Source organism: Nycticebus coucang, chromosome X (assembly GCF_027406575.1).
Source record: "Nycticebus coucang isolate mNycCou1 chromosome X, mNycCou1.pri, whole genome shotgun sequence".
Lineage (NCBI taxonomy): Eukaryota > Metazoa > Chordata > Mammalia > Primates > Lorisidae > Nycticebus > Nycticebus coucang.
The window spans coordinates 183,787,247-183,810,365 of record NC_069804.1 but is presented as its reverse complement, the minus strand read 5'-3'; the positions used below and the strand labels follow the sequence as shown (position 1 = coordinate 183,810,365).

Below are 23,119 nucleotides of genomic sequence, written 5' to 3'. Positions count from 1 at the left end.
GAAGAATTTAGAGGATTAATGTCACCACTTTGTGATAGTGCCTGGTAGGTAGTAAGGCCTCAAGAAGTGTTAGCTGCTTTTCTCCCTTCTTAATCCTGCTGGGATCAAATCACCCTAAAATCCACTAGAGAGGATTACTGTGTAAAGCTCAGGGAACAGGAATTGAGGGCAAAAATATGAATCAGTTATAAAAATTCCAACACAGATATCCCTTTGGTTAGAAGCCTCCTAAAATCACATCCTATTGAATTTAACCTAATAGTGTAAACCTTCCAATACATGTCCACACACCTGTAGGGAAAAACTCAAATATAGTGAAAGGTGGGTGAGAGGAGAGAATTAAAATTGCTACGTAACTCAATCAAAAGCAACTAACTACTTTAAAACATTTATAGAAATTAAAACCCATATATGGCAACTAAACAAGCTAATATTAGCCTATGCCAATCCCCAACACTCAATGCCTGCAATTTACCCACCAGGGATCATCAACAGTCTTCTACTTGGCCCTTCAGAAGCCTCAAGGGAGTCAGGATATACTGAATCTCACACTTCTGCCCACCTAAACTCAACAGAAAGTCAATCTGTTTGAGGGAAGTCAAGATGGAATTCTTCAATCCTCTTTGATAGAGCTGGAACTGAGATCACGTGGATATTAAGTGCTTTGTAAGTGATAAGAAGCTAAACCCACCAGTAATTATCATAGCATCGTGAAGATACAATAATGGATGTAAGCAAGTTCAACATGAGAATGGCAAACGCATGAAGAAATCAAACAGGGAGGGAGGCAGTGAGGGCAGAGGAGCCAGCATCTTGGGGCAACTGGAGACAGCCAAACTTAGCTGGGAGGCATCAGCTTCTGACCAGCCTGAGGGAACTAAAAGAAAATAGAAGCAACCATGAGATTGGAAATATGTAACCAATCCAATAATCAGCCACAGCCCCTCAGGTTATGTGACTGCTCCAGCATTCAGGAGTCACAGTTCAGCCGAATGTGTCTTCTGGAGAGAAGGTGACCAGTACGTATCTGGTGGAAGCCTGGTTGCTAGTTGTCCTGATTGCCTTCCAGGGATGTATCCAGCTCTGTGCTCAGACCCAGAGGCCAGTTCCACTGACTCTTAGCACACAGCAAGCCTTCAGGCAGTGCTGACCACGTGGCACAGCTTGGCCATCGAGTCCTGATCTAAAGCTACGCAAGCAATGGTGGAGGCAGTAAAAGGAACTGTAGCAGAGAGCCCTGGGTGGCGATCTGAAGGCCTAGGGTGAGAAGTCTCAATTCTACCACAAACCAAGTAGGTTTCCTCAGGCCCCTTCCCTTTCTGAGTCTGTATTTCCTTGTTGAAAATGGGTTAAGCTCCTATGTAAAGCTCAGGGAACAGGAATTGAGGGCAAAAATATGAATCAGTTATAAAAATTCCAACACAGATATCCCTTTGGTTAGAAGCCTCCTAAAAATCACATCCTATTGAATTTAACCTAATAGTGTTACTCACATCCCCAGGGTAGCTAGAGGACTCAGCTGAGGTGGTGATAGAAGGTACAACTTGGAAGTGTACCCGTGGAGGGACTTTGTTACCTAAGATCTCACAGTATCCTAGTGCACATGAACATAAGGACTTGAGTCGCTCTGAACATAAAGGCTGAGAGAGAGCACAGTGTCTAGATTAAGACTTAGGGAAAGAGCAGGGCACATTTCTTTCCCCTAACGAGTCTCTTGGCTGCTTATCCCTTGTGGTGCCAGCACTCACCTAGAAGAGCTTCTCATAGCACTGTCCACAGTGGACGGTGTCACGGTGAATGAAGATCTGATCCAGGAGCTCACCCATGGGCTTACTGCATATCCCACACTGGAAGAGAAGGCAGCTTCAGGTGAACCCACCAAGCAAAGTGACAGGAACAGCTGGGGCAGGAACAGGGCACCTGAGCAAGGTGGGCAGGCAGGTGCTACAAGCCTGTGTCACATCCTGGATGTCCAAGCAGTCAATTAAAAAATGGCAAAACCCAGAAGTAAAACCCAAACTAAAATCCCACAAAAAGTAGCTGGCAGAATGATCACATATTTTCAAAATTCAGCCCAGGGTTGAGCCGTGACTCCATTACTCATTAGCTACATGAGCCTGAGCAAGTCACCAAAACCCTCCCAGTGTCCATTTCCTCATCTATAAAATAGGCCTACTGTCAAGATGTACTCCCCAATGTCACTGGGAGAATTTGGTGACTCAGTCCATGCAGAGCACTCAGCCTGGGGCCAAGCATAAAATAAGTGCTCGGTAAATGTCAGTGGTCATTGCTGTAGTAGGAGGGCCTGGGAGAACATTAATGATGATGTTTAGGGTCCCAAGAAAGATGCTATGACAAGTCCCATTAAAGGGAAGGCTACTTCAGCAGCCCAGCCCCTCCAACCTCAAGGCTCTCCAACCTGCCTTCCCAGGAAGACCAACTGGGGAGAGGAGAACAGCCAGCCATGGGCAGCCGGGCTCCCTTCTGGCACTGTGGGACAGGGTGGCATGGCCTGCAGTCTCAAAGGAGAGGATTCCAGGAGTCTCTGTATCTGTCTAGATCTCAAGACCTCTCCAGGCTCTGGCTTCAAGCTCCCCAAGGGTGCTGAGAAGCACAGAGAGGGGCTGCTGGGATCCTCCAAACCATTTTGTTTGTTCTTACTCTGCACCTTGCTGATGGCAACCAGCCTGGCTATTTTGACTTTTCAATTCCTACCTCCTGGTAGTTTTACTTTTCCTTGTAAACTAATCAGCCCTCTGATTCATGTATTATGTTTCTGTCTCTTTGGTTACTGTGAAACAGGATTTGAGCCTCAACTTGACTGACTGATGTTGCTGATCTATTTAGGACAGCGGTTCTCAACCTGTGGGTCGCGACCCCTTTGGGGGTCGAATGACCCCTTCACAGGGGTCGCCTAATATCAGATATTTACATTATGATTCATAACAGTAGCAAAATTACAGTTATGAAGTAGCAATGAAAAAAATTTTATGGTTGGGGGTCACCACAACATGAGGAACTATATTAAATGGTCACAGCATTAGGAAGATTGAGAACCACTGATTTAGGAAGATCACCTCTAGATCCACAGGAAAGAACTCTATCTGGGCTGGCAAAAGTGCTTCATACCATGGAGAATGGGGACCTCAAATGATTGCCATGATGCTGTGGCCCTGGGTATCCGCTTTCTTTCCTAACTGTAACAAAACAAACAAGTATTTTAAAATGTTATGACAATAGGCCGGGTGTGGTGGCTCGTGCCTGTAATCCTAGCACTCTGGGAGGCCAAGGCAGGCAGATTGCCTGAGCTCATGGGTTCAAGACCAGCCTGAGCCAGAACAAGCCCCTGTCTCTAAAAACTAGGAATTGTGGCAAGCACCTGTAGTCCCAGCTACTTGGGAGGCTGAGGCAAGAGAATCACTTGAGCCCAAGAGTCTGAGGTTCCTGTGAGCTGTGACACCACGGCACTCTACCGAGGGCAACAAAGTGAGACCCTGTCTCAAAAAAACCCAAAAATGTATGACAACCTAACAAGGTGAAGAAAAACCTATGGTCAAAGTGTATGATGAAATGAGTTATGCAAATGAACTTGAGCACTGTGGTGGCTTTTGCTGGGAGGCAGCAGAGTGCAGCTGAGGTGACACTGGCTCTGATGTCATTTCTTTGGTTCTGAGCAGCCCTGTGGCCTCAGAAAGGTAACACCTTGTCCAATTCTGTGCTCATCGCCCACAAGAGTGGCCCAGGGCACTGCAGTCACCTCTAAGAACCTCTCAAAAATATCAGGCCCCACTGTGCCAATTTCTTTGTGGCCTACTCGAGCACCTCAAGCAAGTTGACCATCCCTGCATGCACAGTCCAGGTGGCAGCCACCTTTGTTCGTTTGGCACCCTGAAAATATTACCATGTACTCCTCCCCTGAGTCCAAACCCACATCCCTCACAAAGACTTCCCAGGCAATCTTGCCCACCCTGAATGTGTCATCAAATACATCCGAGAGTGGCTTAGGTGCCAGGCTCCTGTAAGTTTGCTCTATGTTTCATAGGAGTGCTCTATACTAAGAATGTAACTAGAAGCTCACAAAATCTCCTAGGACTTTTCATGTAAAATTCCATGAGTCATGGAGAACAATGTTCTTAATCACACCACACATGATTATCTTCAGGTTGAAAAATATAATCCTACTTAAAGTACACTGAACACAACTGGCCCTCAAAGAATCCCCTTTATCCTTATCTTATTGCAAAGATCTGCTGCTCTCCAGGCCCTTCCTACCCCCTAGTCATTAATTTTAGCATCTGGATTATTCTACCTCCCCCCAGCACTGCTTCTATCTGGGTAAATTCCAGATGCATGAACACTTGGGAATTCCCCCTTTCCAACCTGTAGTTCCTTCTCTCCAATACTTTAGGCACCCTCTCCACTTCAACCAGACTCTGAGTAAAGTTGCTCTCCACATGAGACAGCTCACTGCACTGCCTGGGCCAGACCACCACCTCACCCCTTCCATACACATACCTCACTCTCACTTTAACTCACCTGGCAAAATCGCCCTGGTAAATTCCAGTCCCCTGCTTCACTAGTGCTCCTGAGCATAGCTGGGGACACATGACTATGTAGACCTGTCTTGGTGGGATTTCAACCTCTATTTTGTTCTGATCTATCTATCATCCCCCTCCCCTTTCTCCTTATATGGTCAACACTCATCCCTCCACTTACAGTAGATGACCATGCTTTGTATTGACAGAGAAAACAGAAGGAACTGCTAAAGAAATTGCTCATTGTCCTACCACCCAACCTGGGAACCTCCCTGTATGCGAGGTGCATGCTCAGCCTTTTCCCTCTCCTCCTGCAGATGGACACTGTGACCACACTGGCCTCTATGTCTTGCAGCATCAGTTTCTGCTCTCCTCTGGATCCTCCCATAAACTCATAAATGTGAGCACATTCCAGTATCTCCTCCCCACTGCCCAACTGCTCTGCTCCCTACAAAGCCAAGCCCTTGGGCAAGTCAGGTAGACTCTCCACTTCTGCAACATGTTATCTTTTGAGCTCACTCTGGTCAGGCTCTGGTCCCTATCACTCTACCAAAACTGCTCTTACTACGGTCATCAGTGACCACCATGTTGCAAAATCCAATTCTCAGCCTTCGTCTTTCTTCATCCCTCAGCAATCACTGACAGGGTGGCTGCCGCAGCCTTCTTAAAAAATGACGTCACTTGGCTCCCAGGGCACCATACTCTCTATTACTTCTCATTTTCCTTTTAGACCCCCATCTCCTTCCCAACCTCTAAATGGTAGAGAGTCACAGGGCTCAGCCCTCAGCCCACCTGTCTGCCTACTCACAGCCTAGGTAAGCTCATCTGGTCCCAAGGCTCAGAGCAAACATATGTCCAGAGCACCTCAGCCGTAGTCTCTCCTCAGAACCCAAAGCTACACATCCAGCTGGCCGCATACCCTCCTCTTTTGGCTCTCCCTGGGGCATCTTCAATGTCAACTGCCTCCTCCTCCACTCTCAACTATGTTCACAAACCCGCTCCCCTCCAGGCCTTCCCATCTGAGCAAACATCACCATCCTCTTACCTAGTGGCTCAAGCCCCACAGCTTAGCATCTCCTCTCACTGCTCTCAAACATCAGAATCTGGCAGCTCTATTTTCAACAATACCCCCAATACAGCCACCATCTTGCCATCAGTGCTGCCAACTCTCTAGCTTAATATACTGCAACAGCCTCCTAATTGGCCTCCTTTTTTCATAGTTGCTCCCTATGAGCTCTCTCACAGCCAGAAGGACCCTTTTAAAAGCATGAATCAGATCTTATCACTCCCTTAGACAAACCCTCTAGTAGGTTCCAATTGCATTTAGAATAAAATTTAGAGTCTGTGTCCTCCAAGGCCAACATGATCTAGTCCCTGCCCCCTAACTCATGCCATTGCAGCCATGCACGTGCTTCTGTCCCAAGGCCTGTGCTTTTTATGGCCCTCGAACTGGAACAATCTTTCCCCAGAAGACTTCTTTTGTGTTCTCTGTGGCACAAAGCACATGGAATAGTGAACATTCGTTCATTTACACCCTTGGACTTGGAATGAGCTCATTCACCTCCCAGTTCTGCAAAGCTTCCACAACTGTGTGCAAAGGCATATAGAGACAGAGTCTCCTCCACACTCTCTGAACCCTAAGACTCCTACACTCTACAGGATGTCCTCAGCAGCACCCCTTTCTTACCTTAAAGCAATATTCATGGCAGGAGATGCTGAGATGTTCTAGGGTAATCTTTGGACAGTCTCGGATCTCACGGTTACAGTAAGTACAAATCCCACCAGTTGTTCTGGGAAATGAAAACACAATAATCCAGCGGTCAGGCTGGCATACAGACTCCTGGTGTGACACAGCCAGCCCCTCTGGTTTGATGCAGTCAGGCCCAGGTTTGCTGAAAAGCATCCCCAGTCTCCCATGTTTTTCTGTGGTGTGTGATTGGCAGCATAGCCCTGGGCTAGACCAGTTCTCGGCCTCTGAAGAGTTTGCAGTATCTCCAAAACCAGCCACACATTTTCTTCCCCACTCACTACAGTGTGTGTGAGCAGCCCACTGTGATACTTGTTCTAGCAAATGCACAGGCCTTGGGGCAGAAGCACGTGCATGGCTACAATGGCATGAGTTAGGGGGCAGGGGCTAGATCGTGCAGGCTTGGAGGACACAAGACTCTCCCTGCCCCTCTGCCTGCCAAACCTTCTAGGGCTTGTTCCTCTACACAGTGGCAAGACCAATGCCTTCCCCATAGGAGATGTGACATCATATGCTCTAGCTGGCCTCTGTGGTTGCCCACGGTCCAGGTAATTGGCTGTTTCTTCAGCCATATTGGAGAGGATTTACTTATACCCTCTACTTGCCTGCCCTAGTGCCTGTTTAATTTTGGGGCCTGGTAGGAGTCCCTAATACTCACTTCCTCCCACCTTCTCCCCAATCTAGCTTTGGCTTCCAAATGTCATCCACTAGAATTTCAACCTCTTGATATGTGAGAAGCCAGATGGCAGAACAGAAACATCCCTATCCAGAAGCAGTCATGATCCTAGGGTTTAATCCTGACCGCCACAGACTCACTGTGTGACATAAAGCATACTCCCTATGCTATCCATCCTCGCTTCCTTCACAGTGACCTGAGTGAATTCAATCTCTATGACTCTTTTTTCCCATTCCAAGAATTTAAAATAGGAATTTTTTGTTATTAAGATCATCCCATGAGTGTGACATCATCTAGTCTAAGCTTCAAAACTGCCGAATGAGGTGCTCTCATGCTCATCCATTCAATGTCCCCACACCAGTTTGCATTCTTAGTTCTGTGTCTCCTTTCTAGATTCTTAATAACAGCATTTTTCTTCATGTCCCACCCACTAACCTTTTTCCTAGTTGCTTTTTCTCTTTATGTTTTATTTCTGGTCAGATTCACAAGTTAATGAAGTGATTGATTAGGTACTGATCCACAGGTCCTCTCCTAGGGACACGAGCCCCTAGGGCTTTCAGACGCCACCCTTCTGCATGGTGCAGCCTTCTGTATCTACCCTCCAGTTTAGCTGGGTTCAAAAGCCTTACTTGCCACAAATGTGAGATCCCAATAAGAGAATCACCACCCTGTGGCAGTGTCCTGCATCACGTAACAGATCTGCAAACAGATCTGAAGTTGCAAAGCAGTGGACAAAAACAAACAGACTTTGTGTGGACATCTTCCTGAGCTGTTTCTCCTCCATAAGAACTGCAAGCTTCCCAGTGGGGAGAGGAGAGAAAGACAGAAAAAAATAAAAAGAATACAGAGTAGACATACCTCTCATCGCTTCTTGGCCTTTTGGCTAAGATCAAGTGCAGACATACCTCTCAGAATACAGGGTGCTGTCATATGGGGCTTTCTTCTCCATGTCAAACACATCCTCAATGCTGCTGATGCTGCAGGGAGTGTGATGGGGAAGAGGAGGGCAGAAGATGGGAGCATATCACTGTCACAGTTAGGGAACACTTTCCTAATTAACCTTGGGGCCACAAGCTGAGACATGACTCCACACTGCCAGTTGGCATCCATCATCCCAAATGGCACTTGGTGCCATAAGGACTGATGCTAAGAAGGCATGGTTCTCTTGGAGAAGAGCTCTTCTGTGGGGGGCAAAGAAGATCTGTCACAAGGAGTAAAATGACAAGGATGAGTGGCCTATATACCAAGAGGACTCTCACTTCCACTGACCAGTGGGCAAAGAGCAGAGCTCACCTCCCCACCTGTGTTATAATGTGACAGTCACAGGAGCCCATTCACAGCAGAAATCAGACCCTGGCAATGGGAAGAAAGAAGGGAACATTATGACATGAAGCCTGTGCTTGGCTTCCAGCATAGCATTAAGAGAGAAGGGTGTTTGTTTTTCCTTTTCGTATCTTCATTTTTTATAACAAAAACTGGTGACCAAACAAAAACATGGCCAGGGAAGGGTGACTGACTAGCTCTGAGCCCTGGGTTACCCATTAACGAAGCTGCCATTCTCCTAGGAGTGGTGGGGTGGCCTTGTAGGTGAAGTGACCTGCCTAAGGTCACACTTGGGAAGGAAGTGAGCTAGAATTTCATCCCATGTCCTGTTTTCTTCTGCACCAAATTCATCTCTAAGCTTCCTAGAGGATAAAGCAATTCACATTGCCCAATTAAAAAAGGCTATTGGCTTTTCATACCACATCATATTTTGACTAAGTGTTAAATTATATTTTAAAATAAATTTAATTTTCAGAATCTAAGAATTAAATTTAACAGGGTGGTGGGACTGGGAGAAGGCCAGGAAATGAACACTTTTGCCAAGTGACTTTCATAGAAGCAAACTCTAGATGGCAATGAGTGCTCCCATGGGTGTCCAAAGGTTTCACGTATATTATTTCTAACCTCAAAACCTCCCTGAATGAAGTTATAGAGACAAAAAATAGATGAGCAGTTGCCAGGAGCTGAGGGTGGTGATGTGGGGGACTGGTAATGGGTCTGGGGTTTCTTTTTGAGGTGATGAACAAGTTCTGGAATTGGACAGTGGTAACAGTTGCACAACTCCATGAATATACCAAAACCTACTGGATTGCACACTTTGAGGGGTGAATTATAACTTAATAAAGCTGCTGAGAAAAACCACTCTGAGGGGTTCCGGGTGATGAAACTGAGGCTCATAGAGGTCGAGCATCTTACCCCAAATGACCGAAACAGTGGGGGGCTGCACTGAGGCTGGACTGCGACTGCCATACCTATGTTCATCATTCCGTAGCACCAGGAAAAACTAGCGTGGAAGCCCCAGAGCCCTGATCCTAAAATAAGGCTGGGACACTCCTCCATGTTACTAAACTCTTCACCTTAGCAGTGAGATGACTTGTCATAAAAATGTCCCCTAAGAAACCCCATGTGGTAGGTGGTTGTGCACTAGCATGACACTGTCGTACCCTTCCACATCACATTAGGAAGCAGGCAGATGAAGACACATCTGCGCAAAGTCACGCGTGTAGCAGGAGCTGCAGTCCTATGCATGCTCAAGTGAGGCAGCCTGGCATGACAGGAAAGAGCATGGGGGCTCATGAGAAGACCCCTGTGATCTGAAATAAGATAGAATCAACTAGTCCAGTGGTTCTCAACCGGTGGGTCACAACCCACAGGAACTGTATTAAAGGGCTGCGGCATTAGGAAGGTTGAAAACTGCCGAACTACATGGTCCCTAAAGGCCCTGCCAGCTCTGTAGAGGGGGATGCGTTTGTTATTTCACAAAAGAAAGCAACGAAGGATGGAATAATAGGACAGCACTGACAGTGGGGTGCAGGGGGAGTTAACTGTAAGAACTCAAAGGCACCCAGGTAGGCGGGAAACCTAAAAAAGCAGAAATCACATCAGAGGGCAATGACATCACTCATGCATTCAACAAACTTTTACCAGAAGCTACTCTGGGCCATACCCTGAACAAGGTACTAGGGGTGCAGAATGAGGACAAAACAGGGCCTGCAGGAGAAGGCCAGGGCCTGGAATTGTCTGAGGTTTGCCCTTACCTGCCACAGCGTGAAGACGACAGCCTCCCAGAGGACACTTCGCTAGCACTGATGTACTCCTTCACGAAGAGGACCCCTTTACTGTAGAAGGAGCAGAGCAGAACACAAAGGGGTATGCTGGAAAATTCCAGGGGGACAACCTGGCCCACAGAAGGGGTGCAGAGCTGGAGGGACCCCAGCCTCGTTTGAAGGAAGTGAGGATGCTCATGGAAGGCCTTGGGCAGAGGTGCTAGTGGACCCCAGGCCTCAGGGCCAACAGCAGAGGGAGCTGTGGGGGACTCAGGCTGAAATCCTAGCCCATGAGCTCAGCTTATTGTGTCTAGACTGAGAGCCCTAGAAAGATGCTCCCTGCAACTGATGGCAATGTGCCAACCTCTTTCACTCAGCCCTCCATGTCCTCACCTTCTCCCAGAAGACTCTTGTACTTCTACACCTGAGTCACATGGGCTTTCCACCCCTCTCTGTAAGTGTCCTCTTTCCTACCTACCCACAACCAAGATGTCCTCTAAGCCTTAAACCATGGCTGTCAGTACTTGCCACTCGGAGCCTCCCCAGAGGCCTGAGCTGCTGTGCAATCTCCATCTCAAATCTAATCTCTCCCTTCTCATTCCTGGAGTCCCAGAGGCACAGATAGAGTCACCTCATCCTGGACAGACCCACCTCTCCATGGTGTATAATCAAGCCTACTGACCTGATGTCAGTGGAGGCCCCTTGAGAGTCCCCCTTCACACACATCCCACTCAGCAGCCTCCCCACAATGGTGCCTTTTCTTGCACCCCAAGCAGTGGCCAGAAATGCAGGTGAGGCAGTGGGAAGGTGACTGAGAGACACAGGCACAGGCCTGGCCTTCTCAGACATGTCCCATGGAGACATGAGCAAGGTCCAACAGATGGCAGTGCCCAGCTGCTGGCTGTGTGGAGATATCCAGGAACACCCTAGGAGGTGCTGCCTCAGCTTCTTACTGGGATAGGGAGAAGGTGAGGTGCCGTGAGACCTGTGTGGGCTGGCACATGGAGTTCATACTGGGGGACTAAGACTGCATGATGTGAACCCTTGGCCAAAGGGCTGCTGGGAATTGGGGGGAGGTGCCAGAGAAGAAAAACACAGAACAAACATGGGTCCTTTACTCCCAAGGAGAAAATGAGGGAACTACCCTGTTCCCAGATAACATCTCCCAGGTTGCTAGGTGTCCTTTCTTACATGGCCGAGCTGGAGTCCAATTCACCTGGGGGGACTGGATTATAAACGTGAGGCTGCTCAGAAGGGGCAGTGGTGGTAACAGTGACCATGCAGCTTGAGGGGCTTCTCACACTGAAAGAAACGGAGAGTGGGGGACAAGCGTGTCAACACTAAGAGCTGATGTCTTCCAGGGTCTTCATTTGGAGACTGCCACTGCCAAGAGTTAAAAGGGTGCTGGTGTTTTTGAAACAACACCTGCATGTCACTGAGCTTTTGCTCCTAAAGGCTCGTTACAGATCAGTGGATGGAACTTCTCAATTTACAGATAAGAAAACCCAGATTAAGTGAGATGAGACGTGGCCCAGCTGGCACTGTCGATCAGTAGCCAGACCCTAATCTTCCAGCATCCCCTCAGAAATGATGAGGAAGAAATTTGGACACAATGCATTCTGGAAGGCACATGCTACCAACGGGGACAGGAACTGACAGGGACCTTGATTTTCTGGAACCTCCACACCTCAGCTGCAACATACAGCCCTCGGCCTGGCATTTGACCTCCTAGGCAGCTCACAGGGCTTTTCACTGGCCAGGCCTCCTGGCTCTTGCTCTGCCTACCCCTATGCCACGGGTCCCAGGCCAAAAGCTGCCACGGCTGCCCACTTCATTTTAGGGCACTGTGTTGGACACTGCCACTGATCCTCTTTTTGTCTCTTTCAAAGCAGGTATGTCCACTCTCCAGCAGCCTCTGGCCTGTGCTGTGGATGCACACTGCCCTGGGCTGAATCTGGCCTCTCTGCAACATGCTGCCACTCACCTGGCCCAGGCTCTGGGGTGTCACCTCCTTGTCAGTGTCCAGTATCCAAGTCCTGAACTAGTTTAAGAATGGGGAAGAGGCAGACCAAGCATGACCCAGCATCTGCCGAGCTGTCCTGCCTCAGTCTCAAAGTATGTCACATGATACCAAAGCTCAAGCCACAGACTGGCCCGCAGCATCTGTGGATCTGCCAAGCTCTCTCATGCTGGAAGTCCTGCTGGCTGTGTGAGACTCTGCCTCAGTGAACCTGGTCAGCCTGCATCTCTCCCTTCATCGCCCTATTACACATAAATATGCCATGGAGAGTCGAGGAGGTGGACTGGATGGGAGAGGAGGCCCCGAAGGAACCTGGAAAGACAGATGGGGATGAAGGGCAGAACCAAAGAGTGCAAAGGGGGCTGACTGTGAGAGAAGGGCAGTAAGATCCACTGCTGACTGAAAAACCGGCAAGAGTCTGGCATCTGGTGATCCATGTCAGCTGAGTAGTCAGGGGACACCAGAACTGAAGGGGCAAGGTAAAAAAAATCCCCCGGAGCTACCCAGGAGGCTGAGGCAAGCAGACTTCTTAAGTCCTGGAGTTTTAGGCTAGCCTGGGCAACATAACAAGATCCTGTCTCTACGCAGCAAATCCCCTGGAGATCCTCCCCAGGACTGCAATGTGAGCAGCAGGAGACCCACAGTGCACCCCAAATGCCTCCTCTCCTTGGCCTACAAGACCTTATAGGGCCCACCTCCTATCCCCTGCTTACCTCACCTCTTACCCTCTAACCACAGGGTCCATCTTTCAGGGCCCCTTCCTCTTCCTTTGTCCGTGTTCTTTGCAAGGTAGACGCCTCCAGGTGTTTTAGGTGTCAGCTGAACTGTCACCTCCTCAACAGAAAAGCTTTTCCCACCCATTCTAGCTACAATACCCTCTGCCCCAGCTCCTCACCATCAGAGCACCTGGTTTCTTTCTTTTCTGGGCTTATCACAAATGGAGGAGCAGTGTACACATCATAAGGATTACCAGTACAGTCTCTGGGTTCTGACTGCCCAGGTTCTAATCCAGGTGAGGCAACCTGCTGGCTCAGTAATTATTGGGAAGTTACTTAACCTTCATCTGCCTCAGTTTCTCACCTGCAAAGATAATAATAGTACCTCCCTCATAGAGTGGGTTTGAGTGAAATGGGTGACCCTGCATAAAGCATGGAGAATAGCACCTGCACGTCCTCAGCATGTGCCAGCATTCCAGCATCGCTACCATATTTAGTCACCACTGGATGGTGTGCTCTGAGGGTGGGTGGGTGGGGCCTGGCCACTGTGTTCACTGTGTATGCGTCATTTCTGGGTCGCAGCCCCTGGTTCTTGCTTATTCCCAAACATGGCCGCTCTGGGAAAAGATCTCTGGGGAGTACAGAGACCTCCCAACAGGCAAATATGCCTTCCTTCACCTCATAGACTGCAACTCTAGGAAGTGATAAGGGAAGGGCCTCTGGCTTCACACAGAAAAGGGCCAGAAGGACAGTGAAGCTGACTGCTGGTATGCATCCTATCCATCAAGTTTGGGAGACCTGAGCCAGGCTGAGGAACACAAAAGTTGAGCAAACACCTTTGCTTAGTTCCTCAGTAAGATGAAGCTAGAATAGCCTTTTCACAGCTCTATTACTGGGGCCACCAAAACAAAGCAATGGATCATGGCAGGAGGAGGATGGTGGAGCTAGAATACTTGATTGGCAGTGGCAGCAAGAGGGAGATCTGGTTAAGAGAATGACTCGCAACTAAGACACAAAGGAAGTCCAGAAGTCAGAGCAAGGCAGGGGCCCCAAATCAGGAAAGGGTAAAGGAAAATTGCCATGAAACACCAGAAGTAATGCAACTTGAAGGATAATGCAAGTCTTGTCTTGGACATGAATCCTATACTACATGTCCCACTGGGGCAGTAAAATCTGATACTAGATTGCCTGTAAAAAAAAAAAAATCTTCAAATGTGAAAAATTATTCTACAAGTCATCTAGGTTTTCAAAATTGAAAAGTTGTCCTACTTCAGCTACTGTGATTTGGTGTGACCAGGCATTACTCTTCAGAGGTCAGGATCCAGAAAACGGAAACCACCTCAAGTGGCTGGTGCTGTCTGTTCCCTGCTACCCTGCTCTTCCTTGGTCCTTGGCCTCTCTCGGAAAACTCACATCCCCCATTTCCTTGGGTTATTGCTGCTAACTTCTTCTAATGTTACCTCTGTGGAGGTGAGTTATTGCCCAAATCCACAGCCATCCTGATGGTGATGGCAGGAGAAAAGATCACCCAACTGGTATAGCTTTTATTTCTGCTAGCAAGTCCCATCCACACCATGGTACACCTTCCTCATAAACTTTCCATCTTCATGAATGGCAAAAGCACCCCATATCCCTCTCCCAACCCAGATTTTCAAGCTCCTACTGGCTGCTGAGCAACCAGGTTATCTGTGCACCTTCTCTGTGCCAGGCTTAGTCTAACAGATTTGATACTATGGCTCTAAGTGGAAGCCCGTGGAGATGTATGTTCAGGGCACTGGTTTCTGGTCTGCTTCCTTCTGGCTCCTATCCTCTCACAGCAGCAGAGGGTAACAGGCAAGCCTAGTGTGTATGAATCTGTCCTGGGTTGTAGCCTGTGACAGAAACACTGACTGTAGTGGGCGGGAGCCCGGTACAGCTCAGCCCTTACCTGCTGCCATAGCCGTGCAGTCCGACGAGCCGCTGGGGTTCCCTGGGTCTTCCCTGTAGTTCTAGGGTGCTGGGATCTGCAGGTTGCTGCGTGGGTACAGCAGGGTCTCCCTGGCCATTGCTAGGGGCTCCAGGCCTTTCCTGCGAGGCCTCTCCAACCTCTGTGGCCATGTTCTTCTCATAACCATCCAAGGTGCTGAGAAAAAATGAGCAGCACCCTATGCAGCAAGTGCTTGGGACTTGCTGGCCGTCACCCGGTGGACTTGGAAGGGCTCATGTCCCCAAGGAACAAGCACAGCCCCTACTTCAAGGAGCAGTCTATTCCTCCACTTGATACCAATGGGGTGTTAAAAGACAAAGTCTTTTCCTGGCTACAAACACACTGGCCTTCCCGTCCCCGCCCTCCCACAGTCATTCCTCCTTTCTCCATCCCTTTACTGCCCCAGACCATCTGTCCAGTTTAGAAAGATCTAAGCCATCCAATCGTCTCCTCCAGCTACAGTGCTCAGGAAAACCTGTGCACTTGGCCAGACGCGTCAAGGGCCAGGCAATCTGGGAAAGGGATTCTCCCCCAGGCTGCCCTGGCAGGCTTGGTTTGGGTGAAGGAGGGAAAGCAGGCACGTGGTGCTCGTCAGATTCTCCAAGGAGGTGTTACTCCGCGAAGTGGGGGAAGGGCCACTAGACCGCAAAGTTTCTAGGGCGGGGCCACAGGACGGTGAGGGACCATTTGTGATCCTCGAGCGCCGACTGGAGGCCGGCACTGGGACTACTGCAGAAGCAGCCCCGCCGGCGCCGATCTAGCAAAGAGAACCATTTTCTTTGTTGACAGTCTTATTTCCTAGCGGTCGCCGCAGCCCAGGCCCACAGCTGCAGGAAATGGCGGCGCGCGCAAGCGCACTGGGTGTGCAGAGCCCGGCGCGTGCACGTGCCGGCACGCACTTCCGTGCCTGTTTTCACAGCTGGGACCTCTTTGTCTTCTTAATCGTGAAGTAGTCACAGTTGTTATTAAAAAGCAATGGCATTGCCATCTCTTTTTAAAGATGTAAAAGTGTCTGCGTGTAAAAGACTGAAACTGGACCCACACCTTTCCCCACTCACAAAAATTGATTCAAGATGGATAAAGGACTTAAATTTAAGGCACGAAACAATAAAAATCCTCAAAGAAAGCATAGGAAAAACACTGGAAGATATTGGCCTGGGGGAAGACTTCATGAAGAAGACTGCCATGGCAATTGCAACAACAACAAAAATAAACAAATGGGACTTCATTAAACTGAAAAGCTTCTGTACAGCTAAGGTGACGATAACCAAAGCAAAGAGACAACCCACACAATGGGAAAGGATATTTGCATATTTTCAATCAGACAAAAGCTTGATAACCAGGATCTATAGAGAACTCAAATTAATCCACATGAAAAAAGCCAACAATCCCTTATATCAATGGGCAAGAGACATGAATAGAACTTTCTCTAAAGACGACAGACGAATGGCTAACAAACACATGAAAAAATGTTCATCATCTCTATATATTAGAGAAATGCAAATCAAAACATCCCTGAGATACCATCTAACCCCAGAGAGAATGGCCCACATCACAAAATCTCAAAACTGCAGATGCTGGCGTGGATGTGGAGAGAAGGGAACACTTTTACACTGCTGGTGGGACTGCAAACTAGTACAACCTTTCTGGAAGGAAGTATGGAGAAACCTCAAAGCACTCAAGCTAGACCTCCCATTCGATCCTGCAATCCCATTACTGGGCATCTACCCAGAAGGAAAAAAATCCTTTTATCATAAGGACACTTGTACTAGACTGTTTATTGCAGCTCAATTTACAATCGCCAAAATGTGGAAACAGCCTAAATGCCCACCAACCCAGGAATGGATTAACAAGCTGTGGTATATGTATACCATGGAATACTATTCAGCCATTAAAAAAATGGAGACTTTACATCCTTCGTATTAACCTGGATGGAAGTGGAAGATGTTATTCTTAGTAAAGCATCACAAGAATGGAGAAGCATGAATCCTATGTACTCAATCTTGATATAAGGACAATTAATGACAATTAAGGTTATGGGGGGGTGCAGAAAGAGGGATGGAGGGAGGGGGGTGGGGCCTTAGTGTGTGTCACACTTTATGGGGGCAAGACAAGATTGCAAGAGGGACTTTACCTAACAATTGCAATCAGTGTAACTGGCTTATTGTACCCTCAATGAATCCCCAACAATAAAAAAAAAAATAAAAAAAAAGATGTAAAAGTTGTGGTCCACTTGTAACTAACAAATGGCAGTCAGGATGGCACTTGGTTGCCCGTCCCTGGGGCTCAACCTGATCATGTCATAGTCCCTACAGTTCAGGCCTTACCAAATTTAGGTAGGGATAATTGAAAGCGGGGAATGCACTCGACTGTAGGGTGGAAGCATGGGCGGGGCCTCATCATCTAAACATCTCCTCTAGTAAAAAGTCTCTCTGGAATCCCCAACGATAAAAAATAAACAAATAAATAAAAAAGTCTCTCTGAACTTCAGTTCCCCTACCTCACCCCAGCACTTCTTTTCCCCTTCCTGCATACACTCTTCTCACCTTTTCATTGCCAACATGCCACAGAAGCTTTTTTTTTTTTTGCAGTTTCTGGCTGGGGCTGGGTTTGAACCCACCACCTCCGGCATATGGGACTGGCACCCTACCACTTTGAGCCACAGGCACCACCTGCCATAGAAGCTTTTAATGCTCCTAAAACTGCATTGAATGACCTCCCTAACCCCGGCTGTCTGGGACCAACATGTGACCCACCACACCACCAGAGCTGATCTCTACTCCGTTCAACCTGAGAGTCAACTGATCACAGGCTCAGGTGCCCTGCAATAGCAAAGCGTTTAAAAGGTTTATAAATAAACTTCTGTACTTGTCTTAGGTGGCGACACATCATTGGCAGGGGGGTCAGGCTACTTTATCACAGCATCACACTGTGGATCTCCTTTTTCTAGACACTTTAGCGGCTAAGTGCAGTTAACTGCTACAGGTGCTCACTCTCCTCTTCTTCCATGGCAGGCCCTGGTTGACCTCCTACTTACCTGGCCACTCCTCAATGCCTCCTTCATCTATTTGAAAGACTCCTCTTGTTCTGCCCTACCTCTTAATATGGTGTCCTATTAAATGCTGGTGTATGATAGTTCAATATTACCTACCTCCTGGTTTTCTCTGTGAGATAGAAGTTATTAATGTTTAAAAATTATAATCAATATATAAAGGAAACTACTAAAAATAATAATGGCAAAAGGAAACAATTTTGTATGGAAGTTATGCAAAACAATTTTTTGTTAAGGAAAAAGAGAATTGTTTTATCCTAAAAGAACTAATGGTTCCAAAAATATGTAAGACAAAATGTAAACAAATATTGTAACAATTATAAAAGGTTCACAGAAAGGAATTTTATTCTTCATGGTTAAAACTGGCTAAAATATATTGCATCTACTTATAAGATGTTCAAAAAAGAGCTCTAGAGTCAAATATATTGGTGTAAAACTAAAATTTGGGTTTTGTTGTTAAAATTACAAAATTTTATTGGATCATTGGTCTGCTCTTAATAAAAGGATATAAATGATCTGTCTTTCCTTCTGAGTAATCTGTCTAAAAGGCAAATATTTTATGTCTTATCAAAATGCTATATGCCCTATGTTTATACTGACTTTTTATCTCCTTAATTTTTTTAAAAGTCTTTTCAATTATTATTTTTTTTTATAGAGACAGAGTCTCATTTTACCGCCCTCAGTAGAGTGCTGTAGTGTCACAGCTCACAGCAACCTCCAGCTCTTGGGCTTAGGTGATTCTCTCTCTTGCCTCAGCCTCCTGAGCAGCTGGGACCACAGGCACCCGCCACCCTGGGTATATGGGGCTGGCACCCTACCCACTGAGCCACAGCCACCACCCAAAAAGTCTTTTCAATTTTAAAGGCACTAAGAATTTTTATAATCACTTCACCTCCTATGTTTACTTCAAAATTTTTATCACTTCGATTCAATAGATAACCAAGTATTATTTCTCAATAACTCATAATCTTATGCAATCAAATGTTCAAGGCCTCCTGTGTACCTTCCTAAAATCAAATCTTGAATGTATTTTATGCCTGAAACTGAAATTGGGATTTCCCAGAAGGTCCTGGAAAATCCAAAAGAATTTATTCTTTCACTTTGTTTTGTTTTGCTTTAGAGACAGAGTCTCACTTTACCATCCTTGGTAGAGAGTGCTATCATATCACAGCTCACAGCAACCTCCAACTCCTGGGTTTAGGCGATTCTCTTGCCTCAGCCTCCCCAGTAGCTGGGACTACAGGCACCTGCCACAACGCCCGGCTATTTTTTTGTTGTTGTTGTTGCAGTTTGGCTGGGGCTGGGTTTGAACCCACCACCATTGGTATATGGGGCCAGCCCCCTGCTCACTGAGCCACAGGCACCGCCCTATTCTTTCACTTCACTTTATAATAAGAGAGGTGATAAAAATAGCTTTATTGATAATATCATATAAATTGCACTGGAAGCATTGTCAAATAAAAAAAAAAAGGTAGTCTTTCCCTAAACTAATTTTAATGGGTGAAATGATATTAACATAAATATTTTAGAAATTATATGAGGTTCCTGGAAATTGTTCTTTGTCCTCGGCGCCCATGATATGTTGCTATTTATCAGTTTCCCAGTTTGCCTTATTTAGACAACAATTCAGTGTTGTCAGTCATGATTTAAATTGTTTTTTAAAATGTTAACTTGGTCACAATTTTACTTCCTTAATTTATATCCAGTGTATTCTAAGCCATTGGTTTTCAACTGGAAGTTGACATCACTTATCTATGAAATTCTGTTAATATACACATTTAGACAGATGTTCTCTTTTTTTTAGACAGAGTTTCAGTATGTTGCCCTGGGTAGAGTGCCATGGCATCACAGCTCACAGCAACCTCAAACTCTTGGGCTTAAGCAATTCTCCCGCCTCAGCCTCCCAAGTAGCCGGGACCACAGGTGCCCACCACAAAGCCAGGCCATTCCTTACTGCAGCTGTCATTGTTGCTTAGCTGGCCCAGGCTGGGCTCGAACCCTCCGCCCTTGGTGTGTGTGGCTGGTGCTGCAACCACTGTGCCACAGGCACCCAGCCTAGAAAGATGGTGCTATTGCCAATATGATTTTATGCAGCCCCCAAATCTCGTTATTATAAATATATTCTTACTACCATACATATGTTTGCTAACTGTCTTGAAGCTTTCCCTTATATAAAAGGTTTATCCCACCAGTGCCACTAAATATCTGTTAGAATAATTATTTCCCACACAGGGAATTTTACTGGTTCTTTCAAATAGCTGAGGAATCCATTTCTTTGCTAAAGTCATACAAAGAATCCAACAAGTTCCTCCTTTATCCCCCAAATGACATTGTCTTTATCATCTCTATCATCTGAAATTATGGAAACTGAGGGGCTATTAAAGTTAAAGCTGAACTGATGAAAAATTCGATTTCCCACAGCTTAAGTTTTTGCCCTTAGCAATGACGGCCCTGTGTCCTTTCTTTATGGGTCGTATCAACTGCCCCTCCCACCCATGAAATAATAACTGGCCCCACCCATAAGAATCCCCTCTTCCGTCTGGACTCTCAAAGACCCTAACCCTGTTAATTCAGACATTCTATAATACCGACAAGGATTTTCCTAACCTCCATTCACTCTCTCATAATTTTGCTGTTATCATTGCCTACATTTCTGCAGATTCTCTCTCTGCCTGTCTCTGCCCTTCCTGGAATCTCACGCTAGTTAAGCCTCTTGCACTAGGAAAATGCATCCTGTGGCTTTCTTCCTGCAGCATGCCCTGACTGGAGCTAAGGGACTGCTTGCTACTTGGGACCATTAACATTAAGTGGGCCTTAGTCCCAGCCCACGGACACCAAATGCCACCCATCAGGTGCCGTGGCACAGTTTACCCTTCCTGATCAAACTACCCTACTGAGAAACCAAAGACTAGAAACAGAGAACCCAGCATGCCTGGAAAAGGGACTTGTTCACAGTCACATCTCAGAATGTTCCAGGAGGAGGAAGAAGGGAAGAGTCCCTGCAAGTGCTGCTGGCCACCTCAGAAACACTGGAAAATGTGCCAGGGCCATCCACATAGGCCAGCCTCAACAGAGCCTCTCTGGGAAAGCTGGAGCCATATCTCAGGCACCCTTGTCAGCTCAGTGTCTCCAGGCCCAGGTGTTCGCTCAGTCTTCCCAGACAGCACTGTGGTGAGCTGGAGATAGTTTGCTCACACCCAGGTCAGAAAGGGTCACACAGTCCACCCAGTCACTTGACCCAGAAATGCGCCTTTCTGAATTAACACTCCTCTCTTCCTCGCTGCTCCCCTAAGTCTGAGTCTGAGTCCATTCTACTTACTGTCCAGCTCTGTGTCTATCGCCATCACTTCTTATGGAGGGGGCTACAAGCCCCCTAGCTCCTCCTACTGCCCACTTCCTGGCCTCTCTCCTCACTGCCACTGGAGAGCCCAGTCCAAGGCACAACTCTTGCCATGTCATCCCCCAAACCTTCCTGGCTTCCTCTTTGTCCTCTTTATTATGTAATAAAGATGTAACCCTGGCCATCTGTGTCAGGGGTCCCCAAGACCACTACTGAGATTGGTGACTCACAAGGAGGACTCCAGCAAGGAGCACAGACCTGTACTCATGGTGACGGTGAACTACAGTGAAAGGACACGGGAAACAAAGGAGACCAGGCACGAGCCCTGAGTCATCTCCCAGTGGGTCACACAGGATGCACTTAATTCCCCCAGCAGTGAGTTGTGATACATGTACAATGTTGTCGACCAGGGAGGGAAGCTCATTAGAGATTCAGAGCCCATGGGGACTTGTCAGTAGGCTTCTCTGCCTTGCACGTACCTAGCATGTACACGTTACTCTCACATACAGAAAACCTTGCCGTCATCCTGCACTGTGATTATCTGCTCACCCTCCCACACCCACCATTTATGGCCAGTTTTAGAAAGTTGTGAACCCGCATCAACTGTGCCTCCTTAGCTCCCACTCCCTCTTCAATCCACCATAACGCAACCACCCCCTTTCTGCTCCCCCAGCCTGCTCCTTTTAAGGTAGTCACGAGTTCCACTTTGCCAAATCTGATGGGCCCAATTCAGAGCCCACAGCATGTTGGAAAGTTAGCTTAGCCTGGCTCGGTGTCCATGACTGTACAGTTTCCCGATTCTTCCATTTATCTAAAATTTCCCTCTCAGTACCTCTCTGCAGGTCTCCTTCCTCCTTAAGACCCTTCAATATTATTTTCCAGATTTCTGGCCCATTTGCCATTTCCCTTATTTTTATTTCTTTTCATTTTATACACTCAGGGTTTTAGAGGACCAATCATTAACTACTCCCCTCTTCTTTTTCTTTTTGAGACAAAAGCAGAAAATGGAAGTAAAGGTCACCTGATAATGCAGGTTGCTTCACATTTACAGCCCTAAGGGAAGGCTCTGTCTGCATCCCTCAGTCACATGGGCTTGCCCACCAGCCCAGGCCTGGGTGGACAACCAGCCCTGGAAGCTTACAGAGAGAGGCAGGGCATCCATGATTTGGAATGTCCAAAGACACTCTCCAGGCAACCTCATCCTCTCCCTTCAGCCATGACCTACGAGCTAATGACGCCTACTGAGGCGTCTAGCTCTAGCTCAGCTCATCACTTAGCTCCATACCTATTTATCCACCAGCCTACTGGACATCCTTGCCTGCATCCCCACAGGCATGGCCCAAAGACCTACTGCAGCCCCCCAACCTCCTCACCCTTAGCTACTTCTTGTCACCATCCATCCAGTTGCCCAGGCCTGAAATCTGGAGAGCAGCCTGGGCTAACACTTTTCACCATTACCTTTAATAAGTCAAAACCACTTCTGGCTTCATCACCTCTCCTTTGGCTAAGTGAACAGTTTCCTGATGGTCTCCTGCCTTGTTTTATTGGACACTCCCCAGGTATGATCCTCCACAGGCAACTGAAGTCTGGCCGTGGCGTTCCCCTGCATGGGAACCACCTGTGGCCCCTTGGAACCTCAGAATATGGGTTCTAGGAGCAGATGCCTGCTCAGTGATATCTTGGTGCTTCCTGCCAAGCTGCAAATTAACCCCCTTCACTGCCTTACCTCTACCCTGACCCCAAACTCCCTATGGACCTCTGCACCTGCCAGCCTCCAGTTTCCTCTGCCTGGAATGCCTTCTCCAGCATGTCTGTCTGACAGAATCTTCCTCAGCCTTCCAAACCCAGCTCCAACCTCACTCTACCTGTAAAGAAAATTTTTCCTGACACCACACTCCTGCAATAAACAAAACAAAAGTAAAAATAAAAACCCAGAAGCAATCACCTCCTCCTTCATTTATGGCAGTGTTTTTCAACA

General features: G+C 47.3%; 1 protein-coding gene across 10 annotated transcripts in view; it reads right to left on the bottom strand.

The window, feature by feature from the left end:
- Positions 1–697: 697 nt before the first annotated feature.
- The window catches only part of ZNF185 (zinc finger protein 185 with LIM domain), a 62,120-nt gene continuing 39,698 nt past the window's right edge, over positions 698–23,119 (bottom strand). For 6 of the 10 annotated variants that reach the window (XM_053580225.1, XM_053580223.1, XM_053580227.1 and 3 more), the window contains 7 exons: positions 14,711–14,905; positions 11,239–11,349; positions 10,039–10,119; positions 7,864–7,935; positions 6,223–6,325; positions 1,749–1,847; positions 698–877 (listed from right to left, as the gene is read on the bottom strand). In XM_053580225.1, the coding sequence (XP_053436200.1) occupies positions 1,749–1,847; positions 6,223–6,325; positions 7,864–7,935; positions 10,039–10,119; positions 11,239–11,349; positions 14,711–14,905 (661 nt within the window). In that variant the 3' untranslated portion in view covers positions 698–877. Of the gene's footprint in view, positions 878–1,748; positions 1,848–1,873; positions 3,198–6,222; positions 6,326–7,863; positions 7,936–10,038; positions 10,120–11,238; positions 11,350–14,710; positions 14,906–23,119 lie in introns of those variants that run through there. The other 4 variants (XM_053580230.1, XM_053580231.1, XM_053580228.1 and 1 more) reach the window with 4 other exon arrangements.